The following is a 21,349-nucleotide window of genomic DNA, read 5'->3' as shown; positions in this document are numbered from 1 at the left end:
ACACACACACACACACATATAAGCATATATATATGTGTGTGTGTGTGTGTATATATATATATGCCTATGGAGTTACATTGGAGGGTTGGGGAAGGAACTTTGTAAAAGAGGAAAACACCAATGACTAAATGCCTTTTATCCAGTAAAATAGTCATGCCAGGTCAGAGTTCATTTGAAAACTGGCAGTATGGAAATGACTTTGTAATCTTTCATCCTTATATTTGATCCCAGGACACCTGTCTAAGTCAGATGGGCCACCTTCAGTTCTTTGCTAAGAGTTTCCTTTTTGGACTAGATAATATAATGCCATTTCCAGGTTTTGGATTTTATTATTTGGGGATATATTCTTTTCCATTACCAATTGTGAGATTAAATACTCTCTTTAAGGGGAGAGGAAGGTTTATAATGTGAAGCAGAAACATCTGAATTATTGTATCCCTTAACCTTCTGGAGTTACACATAAAGATTTTGGGTTACTTATCAAAATAAAAATGAATCTTCCTCAAGAGTTTATTAGCTACGATGGGAAAATTGTATTGAAGTCATACATGTGATCAGCTATTCCTACTTGAAAAACACTGTATTTAAAATAATTTGTAGAGGTGATTAAATATTGATTCATATATTAAGAATCATGCCATGTAGTTTGTGAGCAGGGCTAAACTATCTGATTTATTTACCACGCTTTCTGAACATAGTCAATAGGGAAGGGAAGAACAAGTCCTTGCTGTGTACCCAACATCAGAATAGGCATTTTCATATTACAGTCTCACTTATGCCTTCCATGCATTTTGAAACATCCTATACCCTGGACTCTCAATCCTGATTGCTTTGGGTCAGATCGAGATTCTTTGCTTCTTAGTTACTGTGTGATTTTGGTCTGGATGCTTAATTTTTCTGAGCTTCAAATCTCATCTGAAAAAAAAAAAGATGATAATCCTCTAAGGCAGATAGAATAAACAAAGCCAGGGGCAGGTAAAGCACTCAGCACTGTGCTTAGCATACAGTATGTACCAGTAATTTTGACCATTATTATTGTTTGATGTTATCCCAGTTTTATAGATGAGGAAGTCCTATATAAAGAAGAATTAACCAACATCAGATTAAAGGATACTCTCTTGGGCAAAAGATGTCTTCCTAGAGAAGCTCTGAGCAGTGTTTTTCTTACCTTTCAATGAGAAAACTGCATTCAAATTCCTCCCTTTCCTTTTTTTATAGATGATGCCCACTGGCCAGGTGTCTCTTCCATCTCCTGGAGCCTACTTTCTGTTGGGGGCAGGGGAGTGGCAGACAGTACAAAAATTTTTTTTAAATTTTTATTTATTTTTGAGAGAGAGAGAGACAGAGACAGAGATCGAGCTTGAGAGCTTGAGTGGGGAAGGGGCAGAGAGAGAGAGGGAGACAGAATTGGAAGCAGGCTCCAGGCTCTGAGCTGTCAGCACAGAGCCTGATGTAGGGCTCAAACTCATGAACCATGAGATCATGACCCAAGCTGAAGTCGGATACTTAACTGACTGAGTCACCCAGGTGCCCCGACAGTACAAAATATTTTAAAAAGCATGATAATTTTTTATAGTGATGAATGCTATCAAGGCGGTAGGATCAAGCCATGCTCCAGATCCTGTGGCCAGGCTGTTTGAGCTAGGCCAGTCAGGGGAGTCTCTGAGGAGGTGCTGGGTGAGTTGAGAGCCTTGTAATAGAGAGGGAAAAAAATCTCAGAGGGGATAGAAGGAATAATAAAATCATGCTGGTTTATGGTTTGCCAGTCCAAAAAGCTTTTAAGCCATTTCTATAAAGGTGGATCCACTTAATGTGTGTTCTGCATTTCAGGCATCATTGTGTGGTAAGTGGTGTAAATTTAGCCTCTTTAAGCCTGATCTCCTAGGGGTTGAGTTTTAAGCATTGGAACTTTATTTGAAAGGACTCTTATCGATTGGGCTTTTATTTGGTCCCTCTTTTCTAAAGAGAGGTACTAAATAATGGTTTGGCCTCCCTGTTAGATTTTTATTTTTTTTAATTTCACTTTATAGGTCTCTCTCTCTGCCCCTGTTCTCCACCTTCTATTTCTAACTGTTCTGCTTAAAAAGACTAAAGTGGTATGAGAGAGGGGGAAAAACGAGAAAGAAAAATCAACTGTCACATTGTGAATGTAATTGATTCAATAAATAACGTCTTTCAATTCCCAAGGCAAACCTCAAAGTCTTCACTTATGTCAATTAGTGTTCAGCTCAGTAAGTGGTGGCGTTCTTAATTTAGACAGATGGGGAGAGTTCACAAGCGCTCACTTCCTAAGGAGTGTGCTTTTCTGGTTTTAAAGACACACCACCAGATTTATGGGCCCACTCTGCCAAAAGATGGTTGAAATGGAATTATTGTGGCTGTTTTTATTCTTCCTGAAAATGGAAGCAAGGCATTTAATTATCGTTTAGGGTTTTGCTGAAATAAACAAACAGAAGTAAGGGAAATAAAATCAACTAGATTGTATGCTCCATGAGGGCAGGGGCTTTGTCTCATTGGTTCACTATTTAATCTCTGGTGCACACAGTAGGTGCGTAATATTTGCTGAGTGGATCTGTTGATGAGTGAATAAGAGTAGACATGAGTGCACTTCAGATCTTAGGGCAAGAATTCGATTACATTTCATTCCNGGTTTTGCTGAAATAAACAAACAGAAGTAAGGGAAATAAAATCAACTAGATTGTATGCTCCATGAGGGCAGGGGCTTTGTCTCATTGGTTCACTATTTAATCTCTGGTGCACACAGTAGGTGCGTAATATTTGCTGAGTGGATCTGTTGATGAGTGAATAAGAGTAGACATGAGTGCACATACTGGTGGTTTCACCCCACCCCTCTTCCTTCATTTCCCCTCTGATTCTTTGTAGGACTACAGCATGTACCTTGTCTTCCAAAATGACGAAGGAGGACCATTCCATCCATCCCCAGACTGGCAGAGCTGGAAAGGATCTTGGAGGTGGTGTCAGCCTGCCATTTACAAGTTCTAGTGGATGAGTCAGTTGTGCTTCAGAACCACAACTGGAAATTGTGTGGGTCTCATCAGGGCTTGGGGACCCATATGTGCCTCTGTGAGTTGCCCTCCCAGTTCCTGGTGCACAGCTGCGCTCCCCGTTCAGCCTTGCCCTCCCCTGAGCCGTCCGGTCTCAGTTACTCCTTGGGAAAGGTGACTCACCTAAGGTACCCAGCAGAATTGCTGGCAGGGCTGTGCCCAGGGCTCCCCTCGCTCCACCCTGATAGCAGTGCTCCTGGTCTTGCGGCTTGCTGCTTTGGTTCACCCCGCCCTGTGCCCCTCAGGATTCCGTCAGCGTCCTTTGATGCTTCTTTCTTGCAGGACAGTGGCAGTGTTTGTGGCAATGGCTGGTTAGGATGTAAAGGACATTTGAAACCACAAGGAAACGTTACATTTTGTTTTGTACTCAGTATATTTTATGGTCTTCTCTAGAGCCCCCCAACCCCCTTGCCGTGGTGCAGAATGAATCCCTGGTAGGAAGCCCCTGTCTTTCTCTTGTAGCTCACTCAGTGTTCTCCAAACATGCCTAATCATGAGAATCACGTGGGTGCGTGTAAAAGGTGCAGAACTCTGGGGCCTGCTTGAGTCCTGTTAAATCAGAGTCTTCTGGGAGGGGCCTGGGGATCTGTGTTTTAAGTTAGCGTGGGTCATTACTGTTCCCTGTAAAGTACTTTCCCGTCTCTGACAACAGTGGCTTCCATTCTGCCAGATCCAGCTCTGACTTCCTTAAAACCTCAGTACGTAATTACACCATCACCCTGTCCTTCTATCTGAAGATTATCCTCTGGTCTGCAGAACTTGGTCTTGAAGGAGGAAGGAGGGACTATCTGCTTTCCTCTTTGCTCCAGGGTAGATTTTGACTGGCAGGTAGGTGACAGATCGGCATGTCCAGTCATGGAGTGAGTACATGGGAAGGGTCAGGGCAGACTCTGAAGCCCGAATAGAGTGCCCGTGTTCTTTCCCTGCTTTATTGCTCAACAGATGTATGACTTTGGGAAAATTACCTAAACTTCTTGGAGTTAGTGTTTCTTCATCTGTAAAATGGGAGTAAGAATTGTACTTGTTCTGGGGTTTTGTGTCTGTTAAACAAGGCATTCGAGGCCAGTGCTCCAGACACAGACTCCGAGATGGAGACTTTTATGCAGAGGGTTTCCGGACAGGGCCCTCAGGAACAACGCTACCAGGGGAGTAGGGGAGACAGGATTACACAGGAGGTGAATTTGAACTGTGGTGATGTTGCGGTGAAACTCTGAGCTGATCCCATGGGGACTTCTAGACACGGAGTGCCCTTCACCCGTTCTGGAGTTAAGGGAAGAGGGCTGGGCCCTTGTACCCCTGTGTGCACCGGTCTTTGGATGTGGGCTGCCCCTGGAGAGCGGATGTGGCCTGAAGTTAGGCAGCTCCCTTTGGCGGATGGTGGCTCTGTGCCATCAGCAGCCTGTAGTGCTGGCAGGTAGGGAAGGGGTGCCAAGGGGTTGGAGGGTGTCCATGGTGCCACTGCCCAGGATGGTGCTCGTGAAACTCTGAGCAGCCAGCGTAATGCATTTGCAAGTGCTCAGTAAACACTAATTATTACCATTATTATTCCAGCCCTGGTAATGTCAGTCAGCAGCTGGACCACTTTCAGTAAATTACTTACATTCTCTTGGACTGCTTCCTTATGTTTAAAATGGAGATTCTAAACTCTCCTGTGCCCACTTCCCTCGAGTACTTCTGAGCACATGTAGAGAGAATGTATGTGAACTTGGTGAGAAAAATATTATAAAAACATAAGGTATGACCATGAGCCTACTTTCCAGAAGTGAGTATATGGCCATGACTTGGATTCCTTGGAGGGAAAGAGCTGTGATAAATGTAAAAGTGCTTGTGCCATTTTGATTTTTCTTTCTTCTCTCTCTAGGGAATTAGAATAATGGAGATGCTGCTAAAGGAACAGTGTGGTGCCCCCTTAGCCGAATAAAGAACCGCCAGTGAGTACCAAAATCAAAATCAGAATTCTTTGCTCCAGCCACGTTTTCCGACTCTTAAGCCCTTGTATTGTGCGTCAGCCTCCCTGGGCTGTTCATGCTGTACATTTCCCAGTTGTACGCAGAGGCTCCTGTCTCACAGGTGTTTTGTTTCCTGTTCAGCACCTTCATTTCCTTAGTTCTTTGATTTTCAGAGCAGCTTTGTACCGTGTGCTGGGTTACAACCGCATTCAAGTTGTTGAAACCGCTCAGTACAATCCAGCCTGATTATGACCTGCAAGCTGCCACAGATGTGTATAGACTGGGGTTCAGGATTAACTGAGGCTTAATTTTATTGTCCTGGGGACAATGAAAGGAGGGGCTTAAAGCTCTCTCTGAAGTGGAACGGAAAGCAAGGAAGGGGCGTGTTTTGACTGTCCAGTGAAATAAATGTATTTTATCAGTCATTTGTATACTTCCATGGGTTGGCAGTGGCCACCGGAAATGCTATTGAGAAGGATTCTGACATTTTGAGAATAATATCGGGCTCTGGCTAAGGATGCCTTGAGTGATTAGCAATGTTGGCTCAGCAGAGGATGGGAGAAAGCACTAGTGCTAGAGCACATGCCATCTCTAGTGTAGGAAAAATGCTCCGAGGTCACAAGGGGCAGGGGCAATTTACACTTACTTAATTTTTTTGTCTTAAGTTTTTATTGTCTACATGAGGAAGGGTCTCCATAGTGAAAAGGGCAGAACAGAGTTACTTAAGAGAGAACCAAAGCCTAAAATAAATGAGCGTAATGGCTTTACATCTTACCGAATTTATTGGATTTAAATTTTTAACATGTGAGAGAAGGTAAAACCATTGAGTAAAGCAAATGCTGTCCTGGGTAATTCATCATTACCCCAAATTTCCCTTACATTGACTTCAAATTGTAGGACCCCTGGTTTTGTAAAAGCAATCTTGGACTCTAATTGTGATCTCCCATAAAGTTTGAGAACAATTAATGAAAGAAAAAGCAAAATGAACATTTATGTACAAGCATTTCAGCATCGAGTGCATGCTGGCCAAATCTATGAATAGATTTATTCATTACTGGGGAGGCTAAATATGATAATTCCGTTTAGCACAAGCACGGCACATGGCAGGTGCTCAAAAAATGTTGAAATGGAATCTAAATATGGTGTGTTCCTATATCCACTCTGCTCTTGGAGGACATTTTTATGAAGCATTTTTGTGAGGCTCACCAAGTACCTGTATTGCTCATGCACTTGGGCGCAGATCCCAACTTACACTGGAGGGCGGGATCTAAAGTCAGCTCCAAGTGAAATGAGAGACTGGGAGGGGAGTCCACTTATAACTATACATTGATTTTCAAACTTCAGGTTAATGATTTTGGAGCATCACGAAACATCAGAATCCTCTGGAGGATTTGTTAAGCATAGATTGTTGGCCCCAATCTCGGGGTTTCTGCATCATTAGGTCTGGGGTGTGGTCCTAGGATTTGTGTTTCTAACAGGTTCCTAGGTGCCGCTGCTGCTGCTGCTGCTGCTGGTCCAGGGACCACACTCTGAGAACAATTGCTCTAAATGAGGTCTCATCTCTGCATGAAGATGGATTAAATATAAGGGCACCGAGGAAGCTAATAGCTAGGGTTTTGAAATTGTTGTCATGCAGTCTATTGACTTTAGATTAATCAGAGGGATGATTTTTCTTACGTGGTTTTTCCCTGGCTTTAGTGTCTCAGCCCCTTGTTTAACTGTTTTTTCCCCCCTGCTTAAATATTGACAAGCTCCACACTGGTGTAAAGACCACTGAAAAGAGACTCACACTAACTTGTGTTTTTTATTTAAAATGTTGTTCGTGAAATTGGCAAATTAAAAAAGCCTTACGTGTTGTCACAAACACCTGTGTTCTTGTTGGTTCCCTTGTTTTGTTTTTCCTGTGGCTGAAAGCTAGCCATGAACTCCGAGCTCTGTATTGTTTCTAAAAGCGACTCGCTCTTCCCTTTCAAGTGAGGTGGTAGAGGTCTGGCTACTACCAAGAGTTCAGTGAAGGACAGTTGCACTCAGGGCATTTAGTGCAACAGAGTTTTTGAAGGATTTACCTAATACCGACTGTTGTAACCCATGATCAGGTGCCTCAGGGCAGTAAATGGACAGTAAGGGGAATATACTTTTACCACATGAATCTACAGTTACTGCAGATTAGAGCCTGTGGCTGAGGCTTTAAGCTTTTTTCCAATACCGACTTCATTAAAGTATTATTTATGTACAGTTAAGTTGGCCAATTCCAAGTGTACAGTTTGGTGAGTTTTGAAAATATATGTAGTCGCGTAAGCAAGCATCACAAAAATCTTGACATACAACACTTTATGGCTCTGTGGTGCTACGTTTTTCCAGCTTGTTGCTTCCCTTTTTTTCTTGACTACTACAAGGTTTGGCAAGCTTGAAATGTGCCCGTTTTAATGTAACTTCTGTCTTCAAACTTGGCTCTACAGAAAATGGGAGAATGTTTGCACGTTGGGGGAACTGCTGTTTTTATGAGCAATAAAATGCCACATTAAAAGGAAGGGGGCAGGTTTCAGGGCTAAGGCCGTAGAAGTAGGGTCATTCAATTATTCCCCTCAGGCCAAATCCAACCTGCTATCTGCTTTTGTAAATAAAGTTTTATCGGAACACAGCTATGCCTTGGCTTTGTTATAGCTACAACAGCAGAGTGAATAGCTGAGAGCTATTCTCCAGCAAATAGAGAGCCCTTCTCCAGCAAAGTTTAAAATATTTATTGTCCTTTAAGAAAAAGCTTTCTGTCCTGTAGGTTGTGAGCGTGCCTTCTCCTAAATTAAGACCAGGGAGCCTGGTAGTGGTTGTTTAGCCTTCTTTACATTGCATTTGATTTCATATTACCTATATTCCAAAGTTAATACTGTGATGATTTATTTAGTCTGTATTAGCTTTAACAACACCACTCAGCTGATTTTATTTTAAGGCATAGAAAAGCACTGAAATTATCACAGCAGTGAAGTTAAAATACCAGCAGTGGTGATCATGACAATTGCTCATGAAGTTCCAACGCCCGTGCATAATGGAGTCAATATGTAAGCATTCTGTGTAGCAGATAAAGGAGCAGTGCTGTGATGGCAGTGGTCTAGGTGCTGGGTACGGTCAGTGTACTCAGTTTATCAGCTTTGAAATTTTGCAGTTCTTAAAAAAAAAAAAAACACAAAACATTCCACGGGGTTTGTGTGAACCCTCATAGGGAGACATTATTTACCGTTTTTATATCCTACCATATTTCACATTTGCATAATCTAAAAATCACATAGAATGTGACTACCTTGTGTATGGTGCCCAGTCCTAAAGATAGTACCGAGAATTGTGTGGCCCATGTATCCACGTGGGCATTTGAAAATTAGAAAGCTTAGAAGGTGAGTTTATCATGAGCCAAAATGGAGGTGCATACATCTCACTAACCAATATTCTTGTAGTGTTGCTGCTGATGCAGCTGTTTGATAGATTTTTGATTTCCTGTCATTTTTGAATAAAACAAATAGCCCTGACATCTGTTTGTTCTTGCCGCTGGCAGTTGGGAGACAGGGCTTGGTGAGATTTGATCATACGGCAGAGTTCATTCTTGCCCAAATGATTAAGACCTCTGTTTTAGCTGTATCTTAACTCCCCTTTGAACCAACTCCTCTGGGTAATAAAATAAGGTGCTAGCTTTGTTCGAGGATCATTAGGAGGTAGAAATGCAGTTTATTCCAGAATTATCCATAGTGGTAGAATTCAAGTGACTCTTAAGAGTTGCTTCAGAAAAGAGGCAAATAAGTATTGATTGGTGAGATCTGTTTATTAGGTGATAAAGCCTACTTGCTTTCTCTTGCAGGGGCCCTGTGTTGTCCTATTTTGCTCAAGAATCGCTTCTTGGCCACAACACATGACTGATGCAATTTTCGAAATTCAAGTTTACGGATACACTGTCGGCAGCTTAAAGAAGAGGAGACCTTCCTTTCAGAACGTGAATTGATACACTTCCCTGGGAGCCTTCCTCAGATAGTGGCACTCACGGACGTGAGACCTTCTAGCTAGAGTTTAATGGCACAGTCTCTTTATGATTTACAAATAAAGGGGGAGAAAATCCATAGAAGGTGATGTCTGCCCTTTTTCAGGATCTCCTGCTGATGGCCTGGTGATGGTGTCAGGGAAGCCAGGGGCAGGCTGGAGGCCTGGCCAGTGCCATATGTTATCAGCCTCATTGCTCATGGGTTTCAGGAGAAGATCCTGGGATGGATAAAGGAATTCAAACTGCCACTTGACACATAGGTAGAAAAGAATCTACCAGTTCTGTGTTGAAGCCAAGCTACATTTAGAGTAATGTTTGGGTCTCAGAAATTGGGAGCATTTGATGTCTACCCATAAGTACCACCTAACTGCCACCAATATAACTTCTCTGATGTAACCTGTCCACCGTGTGGTTTGGCCTTTTGAAAGAACATGGGATGGAGAGCGGGAAGGGAGGGGTGACTTTGGCATTGTGTGATATGGCATACATATCATGAATTGCTCTGTGTTTCCCTAGCACGTGGGGCTACCTGGGCACAGGCGTTCTGTGTAGTGATGATTAGACACGGAAGGGAGTTCAGTATTGAAGCACAGGTTTGGGATTTGACAGAACAAACGTTACCACCCAGTAGCTCAGTGATTGATCATCTACATAATTTTCAGTTTTTCCAAAGCTCCTTCTTTTTCACTGTACAACGAGGTTACAGAATTAACTTTATGAGGTTGTCGGACCGATTTAAGATTGTGTATCTAGAGTTCCTAGTACGCTGCCTGTTGCACAGTAGAAGTCTGTTACGTAGATGCCATTACTATGCAAAACCATTTTGAAAATGCACTTTTCAAATGTAATATAAGGTAGTATTACTATTTGAAAATTAGGTGACAGTAGTTTGCATTTGCCGTGATTGGAAGCGAAAATATAAGTGCGCATTACCTAATGGGAAGCTTGAAGAGAGGCAGTCATTTGGAATTCATCTGCTTAAGATAAAAATTGGCCCATTACTGGAAGGTCTTGGGGAAATTGTTTTTTTTTTAATATCTGAGAATTTTTCCACTTAGTGCAGTGATCACTATCAAAGCAATTTTATTTTTTATAGAAGCCTGCCACCGTGAGCCTCTTCTTACTGGATTTGAGCTGTTTGTGCTGCTTGAGTTCTGTCTCTTAGGATAATCTCTCATTTTCCTAGTGGCTCATTCTTCAGGTGTGTTGGAGAGAAAATGAATGGTAGAAACCAGAACAGAACTTTGACTTCCTTTTCCAGTTTGTCAGTGGCATTTGGTAGGCTTTTGGAATAATAGCCCATTTCAAAAAATAAGAGGCGATGTAAATGATCACAGAGGTGAGAGATTAGAAATCCGTATGACACTGAAGTAAATTTAATACGTCCTACCCAACAACCTGTGTCCTCTGAAGCGGGCGTTCTCAGCCTTGGGCGTTCATTAGAATCACCTGGGGAGCTTTATGCTCTTGCTGCCAAGGGTACATCCCAGAGCCATATGTTCATCAGAATCTTGGGGATTCTGAGTGCAACCCAGGCACCCATAGTTTTTAAAGCTCCCTATGTGGTTCCAAAATGTAACTACTAGATGAGAACACTAGAGTGAATTCTTGGTGATTTTCAGACATTATTTCTTTCTTAACACCTCTGAGGTAGGAAAGGATCTCTGTAGCAAGGATTTTTCTTAGAAATACAGACAAGTGGGGTGCCTGGGTAACTCAGCCAGTTAAGTATCTGACTTTTGGTTTCAGCTCAGGTCGTGGTTCATGAGTTTGAGCCCTGCATCAACACTGACAGTGTGGAGCCTGCTCGGGATTCTCTTTCTCTCTTTCTCTCTCTCAGTCTCTCTCTCTCTCTCTCTCTTTCTCTCTCTCTCCCTCCCCCATCCCATGCACTCTCTCAAAATAAAGAATAAACGTAAAAAAAAAAAAAATCGAAAGAAGCAGAAAGAGGCTGGATTTTTGCCAATTCCTTGAAACCAGAGTGGCCAATGCAAATGGCACTGGGGACCTGGCAAGTGATCTGATGAGTCAGGCAGGCCAGTGGCCCCTTGGGAGACCCTGGGGACACACGCCTGTGTGAAGGTGCGCAGCTGCTGCCCAGCTCTCGCACACTGTTGCCACATGGCTGTTTTCTCTAGTTACTCTAATTTCCATTTTTATAGGAAAAAACAGATTTATTAAAGAAAAGAATTCTCCCAATTTTTACATGCTGGCAGTAATTCAGAACATTGTTTAAAACGTTGTACTGGCCAAGCAAAACATGTTTTCCAGTAGTTTCCAGCCTCTGCCTCCAGAGTGTTAAGGCCCAGCCTAAACATCCCAGCCAATTTTTAATCGATGTGCGTTTCCCCATTCTGGATGGAAGCTGCATTCTGCCTCTTCTCCCGGATTACTCTGAGATGTATTTTTCCCCCATTCCCAAGAAATCCTGTGGACTTGTTTCAGACACTTGTCCTCACTCAGTGTTTTGTTTTGTTTTTTTTAAGCCTTCTGCAGGCATGCATTGCTTCAAGCTTCACATATATGGCTTAGAATTCTTATGCTCTTTTTAACATTCATTAGAGCTTGTTAGAGTTTATTTTTTATAATATATCAGAATCCTTTTCCTGTGAGAAAACCTTCGGAAATGTCAAAATCTGGAGTGCTGCCTGGCATATTAGGAACACACGTGGGAAGGGGTTAGTTCACAGACCCAGCCAGTCTCCTGACCAGGTGTGGCTGGGGCTAAATCCCAAGGCAGTGATTTTATACAGTGATTCCCACACTTTTCCTTGTACCAGAAATCCTCAGAGGGAAGTGTGCTAAATGCAGGTTCCCAGGCCCTCCCCGAAAGATTCTGATTCATGAAACCTCATTTGGGACTGAGGGGATCTATATTTTAAAGCAATTTCACCAGGAGATTCAGCTGTGCTGTTCCACAGACCATGTTTTGAGAAACATTGATTTTGGGGCAGTGTTTTTGCCCTTTATGTCTCCCATCACGCAAAAAGGTTTTGCAGTCCGTTGGGCCCACTGATCCGTACAACTGACCATTCGGGACACCACATAAAGTTCTTATGCTGAGGTAAGCTGACTTTAGCTATATGTGATTAAGGTGCTTTTACCATGAAGGGGCTTTTATGATTTCAGTCATGTGGATAAAAAAGGGTGCTCTATTCTTTTTATATAAATTGCTGTGTGTATTTTATAAGCAGTGTATGTGTAGTAATATCCCTTTTTCAGACAGTGTAAGGTGCATCGTATAGACATGTCAAGGTTATTCTTTTAAGCTGCACATCTTTTTTTTTTTGTCTGTTTTATTTTAATCATTTATATTGTAACACTTAATTTAGTATACATTTCCCTGCTTTCACGAGCAATCTACTAAAACTAAGGAAAAAAATTAAGGTCATCACGTATGTTTTCCCTCTTTCAGGGCCTATCTGGGTTTGTTAAAGCGCCTACCGTGAATGGCTCTGCTCTTTGACATCTGCAGTGGTTTTTGCAGTGTCTTTTCACTCACTGTGACCCGTTGTCCTTTCTCTCTGTGGTTACTCTTGCCTACCTCTCGGAACCTTTGTCTCCTTCTTTATGGGGTTGGGAAATCATGTCTTTGCATACTACCTGTCCAGTCACAGTAAACAGGACCTAAATGGGGTTTGAGAGGCTTTTTTCTGAGGACAGTGAAATGAATGAACTTCGCTGCCTTGACTTGGTGATGTTCTTTTACCGTAACTTCCTGATCCTCAACTCCAGTTGTCAAATCTTTGACTGCCAGGTAAGTGAGGTGTTGCTACACCTGCTTTCTTTTGATCTAGAAGCCATTGTTTCCCTTCATAGTCTTAGTGTTTTTATATGTACAGTTGTATAATGTGAAACGTAAGTAAGTTAAATTCAAATGAACATTTCTCAGGCCACGTTTTTGTGCATTATGAAGTATTTTTGATTCAATGTTATTGTGATTTAGAGCTATAAATGAATAGTATAGTTATGAAATACAGTCCTGTAGACATTCTGAAATAAAGTTTGTTATGACTAATACTTATGCATGAATTTTGCTTTCTTGGGGGTATCCCTTGACTCAGCAGGGCTTGTGTTTATCATTGGTAGTGGTGATCCCAGTCCTTTGCACCAGCCCCAGATGAGGCTGTTATACCAACCATATGGTGTTAGCTCCCTGCTTCCCCCAAGGTGAGTCACTAAACTTTCTCCAAGCAGTAAGCAGAAGCCACGTTTATTGGGCGATCTGAGTGGGCTTTGTGCCAGTGGAGCCAATGCCAAGGTGGACAGAGGAGAACTGAAGCACAAATAGGAGCATGAAGTCATGTCATCCCCCAGAGGGAGGGAGGCACAGCAGCTGCTCGTTGACTTGTGAGGCTCAGCTCTCTTTTCTGTGCTTTGTTTCCATGAGATTTCCATGAGATCTTTTCCCTTGTCTGCTTTTTACCTGGGTGTATTTGAGTGGCTTTCTGTGCCTTGTTTCCACAATGCCTTGTCCACACCCTGTTGATGTCTTAAGGGGATAGAGTCCTTAGTTCAACCAGCATTTGTTGAACACCTATTATGTTCAAGAAAAAAGCAGGATTTATCTCCTTTTGACTTGATCCAGGAGTTTTTAGAAGGCTTGCACCATCATTGTATGGACAGATGGCAGCAGTGGGTATTGATGGTAAGACCAGACACACGTACCTCCTGAGCAAATCAGACAATGATTGCATATTTAAAGGATGCCAAACAAAACAAAAAATCCAGCCCAGGACACGTGTGGGGAGATCAGCACACAAATGTATAGTTTGGTGGCCCTGAGGCCTCACCAGCATGTTGCACGGTTGTGGGTGATCCTGTCTGAATGAGTGAGGGGCATATCATGAAATGAAGATATCTTTTGGAAGATACCCAGTTTTCTCTAGGATCAGCCTTATATAGGGAAAGTGGAGCTGCCTGCAAGAGCTCTCCTCCATCTGAGCCACATAGAAACTTAACATTTCATAATGATTGCTGGGTACATGGATATTCAGGCATAAATATCTTCTCCTTTCAGATTCTTCTGACTATTACAGCCTGATCCAAGCACATCCCTGAATTCAGGGCTACAGGATCAGCATAGTGTTTTCCTGATATCTGGGTGGGGCCTGCTAACCAGTGTGGACCAATCCTGCAAGCTTCAAAATCTTCACACAAGCATTGGACAGATTGGGGCAGGTAGAGAGGCTGAATCCTAAGAATGACAAACCCAGTGTAATGGGGGCTTGGAATAGAAATTATATTCACTTACTGGAACAGTTTATAGAAATTTAGAATGTGATATTTAAATGTTTACATGCAGTATTTCTTGCATACCTTGACTGCCAATCAGAACCCTCTGGGTAGCTTTAAGACCTACTGATGCCTTGTTCCCGGCCCCAGAGTTTCAAGATTGTAGCCCCGGCATCAGGATTGTGTAAAGCTCCCCAGTGGATCCTGAAGCCATGGTTGGAAATTCCTACTAGCATCAGAACTAACGTCTGTTCTTCCCTGAGTGGGAGCCCTTAAGAAGCTAGCAGGAGGAGGCATGATGATTTGAGACCTCTTCCTTCTAGTGATTTGCCCCTAGGACTTCAGAAAACTATAATTTACTGTCTAAGAAAAGAGTACTCCAATGTCTCTTCAATGCTAGTAGGGGAAACATTATCCTAAAAATATTCTACTATGTGTAGTTTGCTTTGTTGTGATCAAAAGTTTGAGTTGCATTTGTTGGAACAGAATCCGATGCAGAAAAAGATCCCATAATAACTCCAGACCCTTGCTTGGTTCAAAGGGTTAACCTGAGTAACTGCACTTTCGGACCTGAAGATGTAGCTCTCCAAGACATGGACGGGCATGCTGGGCAGGAGGCGGCAGAGACAAAATAGCAGCCACCATCCTGTTAAATTAAACTCCATGGAGCTATTCTCCAGCATTCTCGGATAAGGTTAGAGCCATTTCATGCCTGCCATCTGTTAGGCTGCTGATGGAATCATTACTTCTTTGTGTTGGTGCCAGGATGAACTTTTAGATCCGATGATGAAGGAGAAAATGCTAACCATTCAGTTGTATCTTTGGTTTTCTTATTTTGAGTTTAGCTGGCCCCCTAAATTCACAAGTCCATCAATTGTGCCAACAATTGAAATTCCCTCATTGTCATTTTTTTTTAAAGAGGTTTAGGGGAAATTACTTTCTGGGCTGAAGCCCCTCTATCATTTGTATTTGTTTAGGGATATAATCATTCATCTCTTCAAAAGCAAAGTCATTCTTGTCAATCTGTCAAAAAAAATTTGCCCCTGGTCCCCAGGATAAGAGGTTTACATAAAGCACCCGGAAACAATCTAATAGATGAATTACCCCAGAGTCTAGTCATTGTCATTGGAAACAGGATATGGGGCAAGGAGAGGGAGACAGAAAGGGGAAAGTCTATCAGGGTTATACCTGCCACTGAGTAGATTAGGGTGACCCTGAGGAAAATTCGGTTGTCTGATATTCTCTTTTACAAATGACATTTTAGAGAATTAGCATGGAAGTTTAGAGCTTCAACTCATGTGTTGCCTTTTCCCCCACTCTGTCCATAGTCATAGATACAGAAAAAAAAGTTTCATGCAGCTTTCTTCTAGTATCTTGGTGACTGGATCTAAGTACTTTGGAAAACTTGGAGTCACATCTGAGGCACTAGATGGCTACAGTTTTTAATTACAGTTTTGAATCAGATTAAACGATGCATCAGATTGCAGTTGGAACTTTTCCAGTATGGAGAGTCATCTCTTTCTATGTGTGAAGTCAGAAGCTAGCATTATAACTATTTCCTTAGGTGTTAATTGTTCTGTCAAGTGCTATGGGAACCATTTCTTCTTGGAAAAAAAGTGCTAACAATGTTTTTGGGCCTTAATAAGGCAAGAATTTTATGGAGAAGAATTGGGGAAGAGCAGAGTGTCAGCGAGGCATTTATTTCCCCCCTGATCTGCCTCTCAAACTTCTTTCTGGGGATTGTCACCTGCAATTTTCTGAACAGGCTGTTGGTACCCTTGGGAATATATAGTGATCTCTATGAGGGATGTATGAAGCCACAGGCAGATGGGCAGAATGCCCCTCTTAGAGCCTTCCTTTTGCTCAAAGATTTGTGGGGAGCATTGTTTTTATATTAAAACAAACATAACCACATAACGTTGTAGAATGTAAAATTGGACTGGATCTTTAATTTAAAAAAAAGAACAAGACTTAATGTCCTTTTGCTCGGAGCACTGCTTAGTATGCTGCCTAATACATAGCAGGTGTTACATTAGGTTGAATCTAATGGAAATACCAAAGAGTGGCAATTACACATGCTTCAGCCTGTTACAAGTGCCTGCAATTAGTACATCCCAAATGCTGCAGGGCTGTCTTCTGCTAGTCAGAGTCACATTCCTCTTTGGAAACATTGGAGAAGCCCTGAGGTAGGCCAATTCAATCCCTGGGAACTCCCAGAATTCCCATGTCCCTCAGAGTCGACCTTGAATCCCAGCAGCATGGACCTTGCCTGCTGATATCTTGTGGTACAAAATGGGGCAAATATCCTGTAAACTTTGGCAAGCCTTGCCATCAGGGGTATCACGGATTATGGAGAGGGCTGAGTTAACATACAGTTCTTAGTTGTTGGCGAGGTACATAAGTATGAAGAGTATTTTTCTTTAAATATTAAAGTTAAATTATTTTTCTCTCATTTGTTGGAAGGTAGTCATGTTTCCTCTTTGGTTAAGAGAAAACACTAGTCAGGCAAATGTTGGTTGTCAATATCATGTTTTTGACATACCATTTTCCCCCTAAATGGAGGCAGTTCAGATACACCTATATAAACGCTACTTTTCTAACCAGTCTGCTTACAGTGCTTACTTAAGTCAGGGTGTTCGTTAAAGTCCCTGAGAAGGGGTATAATTAGTCTTGATGGGGTCAAATAACAAACACACACAAAAAATTAATGAAGCGGTGTTTTGATTCTTGATTCTTGTAATTATAGTGGTGTGGCTGCTTCTCTTATAGTGAAGCTTTTACTATTTCCAATAATAAATGTCCTTTCTGGTTGTATTCTCTCAGATGTATTTTAACTGTTATCTTGATGGAAATTACATGGCAGTTGCCAGCAGGAATAACCTTTACTTTTATTTACAAAACACATATATTTCTATTGAGAATACCAACGAAGGTAGTACCTCAACTTCTTTGTTGAAAGAACATGTCCTGGTCAGATCTGAATTTCCCTTCACAAAAGTGAAATATGACTATATATTGGGTAATAGATTAAGATGAAAATACAAGAAATCTGAGCATTGTTTCAGTGGTCAAATATATCCCAGAAACCTAAACTGGAGTCCTGGTTTTGTTATGTCCTAGACATGTACATACATTCTCAAAGCTTTGTTTTGTTCAAATGGGAAGGAGTAATAATAGGGCCGATTTTTTAGGGTTGTTGAAAGGATTAAGTGAGCTCAAGACATGTAAAAACTGTTGGAACAGTGCCTGGCACATGGTAAACACTCCGCAGTCTCTGGAAGAGATTGCGTTAAGTCGGTGTTCTTTAAATGTTTGGTAGAATTCTCCAGTGAAATCATCTAGGCCTTAAGATTTCCGTTTGAGGGAGATTTTTAAAAATTATTATTTAAATTGAAGTTAGTTAACATAGAGTGTAGCCTTGATTTCAGGAGTGAAATCCTCCCTTTATATTCCTGCCTCTTCATGTTTATAATTAATTACCTTAAATATTTCTTCTACATTTAGCTAGAACCTTATCAGACAGTATTATATTTTTTTTCTTAACCATCAAATAGAATTTAAAAGATTCAGTAGGAGAAGAAAAGTTTACTGTATTTATCCTTCTTTTTTCCTTCCCAATATTCTGAAATTTCTTTTTTTTTATCATTGTATTTCTGTTTAGAGAACATATTTTAGTCTTTTTTGGGGGTAGAATTGCTGGAAACTAAGTTTTTCAGGTTTTCATCATCTGAAAGTGTCTTGATTTCCCCCTAATTCCTTAAGGATATTTTCATTGGATAGATAGGATTCAGGGTTGGCAGTTCTTTTCTTCTAGCACTTGAAAAATGTTTGTGCCACTTCCTATGGCCTCCATGGCTTCTGATGGGAGAAATTCACTATTTTTTTTTCCCAAAAGTATGGTGTCATTTCTTTTGGACTGCTTTTTTTCTTTTTGTCTTTAATTTTCTAAAGTTTGGCTCTGTTGTGTTTTGATGTGGATTTCTTTGGACTTAACTTGTTTGGTGTTTGCTCCACTTCTTCAACCTGTCAATTTATATCTTTGGCCAAATTTGGAAAGTTTTCAGTCATTTCCTCAAGTGCTCTTTTAAGTTCTTAACAGCCTCTTTCTCCTCTCCTCTGGAACTGTGATGATATGAATATTAGATGTTTTGTTATTGTCACATAAGTCCCTGAATCTGTTTATTTTTATTTCTTCATTCTATTTTTTATCTGTTGTTCAGATTGAGTAATTTCTGTCACTGTATCTTAAAGTTTACAGTATTTTTGATCCCCTACATTATCCTCTTGAGCTCATCCTTGGAGCTTTTTAGTTTGATTATTATGTTTTACAGTTCTGAATTTTCTAACTGCTCTTCTTTCTGTGTCAAACATATTTGCATTTGTTCACTGAGACACTCTCATGATTACTTAAAAATATTTGCCAGATAATTTTAATGTCTCTTTCATCTTGGTGTTGGCATCTGTCGATTATGTTTTGCTTTTGTTTTGAGATCTTTCTGGTTTGTGATATGATGAATAATTTGTCTGAGTATTTGGGGTATTATGAGATGCTGGATCTTGTTTAGACAGTGTATTTTAACTGGATTATTGTGATACTACTCCAGCAGGGGAAAGGGGGGGTACTACCTTATTAATTGCCACATGGGGATAAAAATTCTACATCTGGTCTACATTGACATCTGAGGATGGAAAGACCTTCCCTGTTACAGTTTGGTGGGTTTGGGGATTCTCACCCTCCACTAGTCGCCACTGGTATCTCCCTGGCTTGGAGGGATAGGAATATCTCATCACCACTCCCCATCTGGTCTCCAGTGATACCATGGTATTGATGAATATCCAAATTTTCCACTAGATTCCCCCCTGACACCACCTTCTTAGAGAAGGAGGGAAGTATCTTCTTCCTGCCAGGTGGAAGTAGAAATCCAGACCCCTCAAGTAGTTTCCACTGAGGTGATGAGGGAGTATTTGTGGGGATGAAAGTCCCAGCTCTTTACTCAGACTTTTCTGACACCATCCTAGCAGAAGAATTGAGAACCCCTGTTAAAGTCCAGTGAGAGTAGAAGTCTAGTCTCGCCACTTGACCTTTGCTGGCATGTGTTGGGGTCACAGCTATAGTGTTTTCTCTAGGATGGAGTACAGTGATTATCTTCTAAATGTTTTCTGTCTTGCTGAGTGGCCCCTTACCTGGTCTTCTGCTTAGAAAGAGCAGGATGTTGTTGTTATTGTTTTGTCTGTGCCTGATGGCATTTGTAGGTTTCTGGCTCCTCCAGCTCCGAGTCTTGCATATGTGAGGCAAAAAGAAAACCCAGGGAACTCAGTGCAGTGTTGTTCTTTGGGTCTCTGGTTTCCTAGATGGGTTCCTTCTCTGCCCCACTTTCCTTATCTTCTCATTTTTTTTCATACATAAGGCTCAGGATTGTTAGTTGTACTACGACTGATTTTTTTGTAAGTCCAGTATATTTGGGCTTCTTCTCTACTTAGCTCCATCGCTCTTTTAAGTCTTAGCTCAAGTGTCATTTATAGGAAACTCTCTCTCCTCTCATTCTACACACTAGTCTAGGTTTCCTATTGCACTCATGAATAGCACTTTGCACTTCTCCTTGCAATAACTTTGTTCAGAGTCTGTCTCCTCCATTTGATTGTAAACTTCTTTTTTAATTTTTATTACAGTTTGTTAAATGATTATTTATTTTTGAAAGAGTGACAGTACAAGTGGAAGGGGCAGAGAGAAAGGGAGACACAGAATCTGAAGTAGGCTCCAGGCTCTGAGCTGTCAGCACAGAGCCCAGATGTGGGGCTTGAACTCATGAATTGTGAGATCATGACCTGAGCCAAAGTCAGATGAATGACTGAGTCATCCAGGCGCCCCATGATTTTAAACTTATTTTTTTAATGTTTATTTATTTTGAGAGAGAGACAGAGAGCAAAGAGCAGAGAGAGAGAATCCTAAGCAGGCTCCATGTTGTCAGCACAGAGCCCGATGTGGGGCTTGAACTCAAGAACAATGAGATCGTGACATGAGCCAAAATCAAGTGTCAGATGCTTAACCAACTGAGCCATCCATGTGCCTCTTGGCTGTAAACTTCTTGAGGGCAGGAGTTGGTCCCATCTTGAATAAATGAGTGACATTGTCATTTGCAAAATGAAGGAGTTGGCATAGGTGAACTTAAAGACCCTCCATCTTTAATGTCTTTTCCTTCTCTTTCCCTCATTCATTCTCCTTTCTTTTTCTCTCTCTCCATCCCTCAAATAATTTCCAAATAGAATTATACAGAAATCTTCTCTTTCTGTGCCCTGCCAAAATTGAATTTTATCATGACAAACAAAATAAATTTGGGCTATAATGAATAATGACATCTTATTATGGTTTCATTTTGTACTTATTACAAAATATATTAAATACCAAGAAAGTTTATTTGTCCTGTCAATAAATATTGAGTATCTCCTATATTCCAAGCTCTGTGGGAGGCTTTGGAGATAGAACAGTTCACCAAACAAAGTCCAAGTTCTCATAGATATTACAGTTGAAAGTTTTTTAAACATATTATTATTGATCATTTGCATATCTTTTGTGAATTGCCTCTTCACATAAGTTGTTCATTCACCTGCTCATTCACCTTCTCCTTTCCAGAGCTTATTTAACAAATATTTGCTCAGGAATACAAGAGATATAAAATTAAGATAATCCTTTTCACAATTCACTTAGCATCTTTTCTGACTTATTTCATATATTCAAACAAAATTTTTTTTTAATTCTGGGCAGCACAATCATCATTATATTGTTTATACTTTAAAGAACTTGAGTAAAACTTAAAAAAAATAAAGGCCAAAGTGCTTGTGATTTCGGCAAATTAATTTTATAATGCATGTGTGGCCTGACTGTATAGCAACAATTAATACCATACATTGCAAGAGGGAATTGAACAATTAGATTTAATGAAACCATTTTAACAAGAACGAGTTGCAATATTAGGTTGTAATTGCAAAGGAACCTGCCCAGGCTTTAACTTGTCATTTTGTTTTATTTTATTTTATTTATATATATATATATATATATTTTTTTTTTTTTTTTTTTCTAG

The 21,349-nt window shown here is 40.9% G+C and overlaps 1 protein-coding gene across 5 annotated transcripts in view; it reads left to right on the top strand.

The window, feature by feature from the left end:
• PRELID2 (PRELI domain containing 2) overlaps nucleotides 1-9,436 on the top strand; it is a 60,337-nt gene extending 50,901 nt beyond the window's left edge. For all 5 annotated transcript variants that reach the window (XM_077773043.1, XM_077773045.1, XM_077773042.1 and 2 more), the window contains 2 exons: nucleotides 4,927-4,996; nucleotides 8,859-9,436. In XM_077773043.1, the coding sequence (XP_077629169.1) occupies nucleotides 4,927-4,986 (60 nt within the window). In that variant the 3' untranslated portion in view covers nucleotides 4,987-4,996; nucleotides 8,859-9,436. The remainder of the gene's footprint in view (nucleotides 1-4,926; nucleotides 4,997-8,858) is intronic.
• The last annotated feature ends 11,913 nt before the right edge of the window (nucleotides 9,437-21,349 follow it).

Source organism: Crocuta crocuta, unplaced genomic scaffold (assembly GCF_008692635.1).
Source record: "Crocuta crocuta isolate KB4526 unplaced genomic scaffold, BGI_CrCroc_1.0 scaffold107, whole genome shotgun sequence".
In the NCBI taxonomy this organism is placed as follows: domain Eukaryota; kingdom Metazoa; phylum Chordata; class Mammalia; order Carnivora; family Hyaenidae; genus Crocuta; species Crocuta crocuta.
This window is presented reverse-complemented; position numbering and strand designations above follow the sequence as displayed.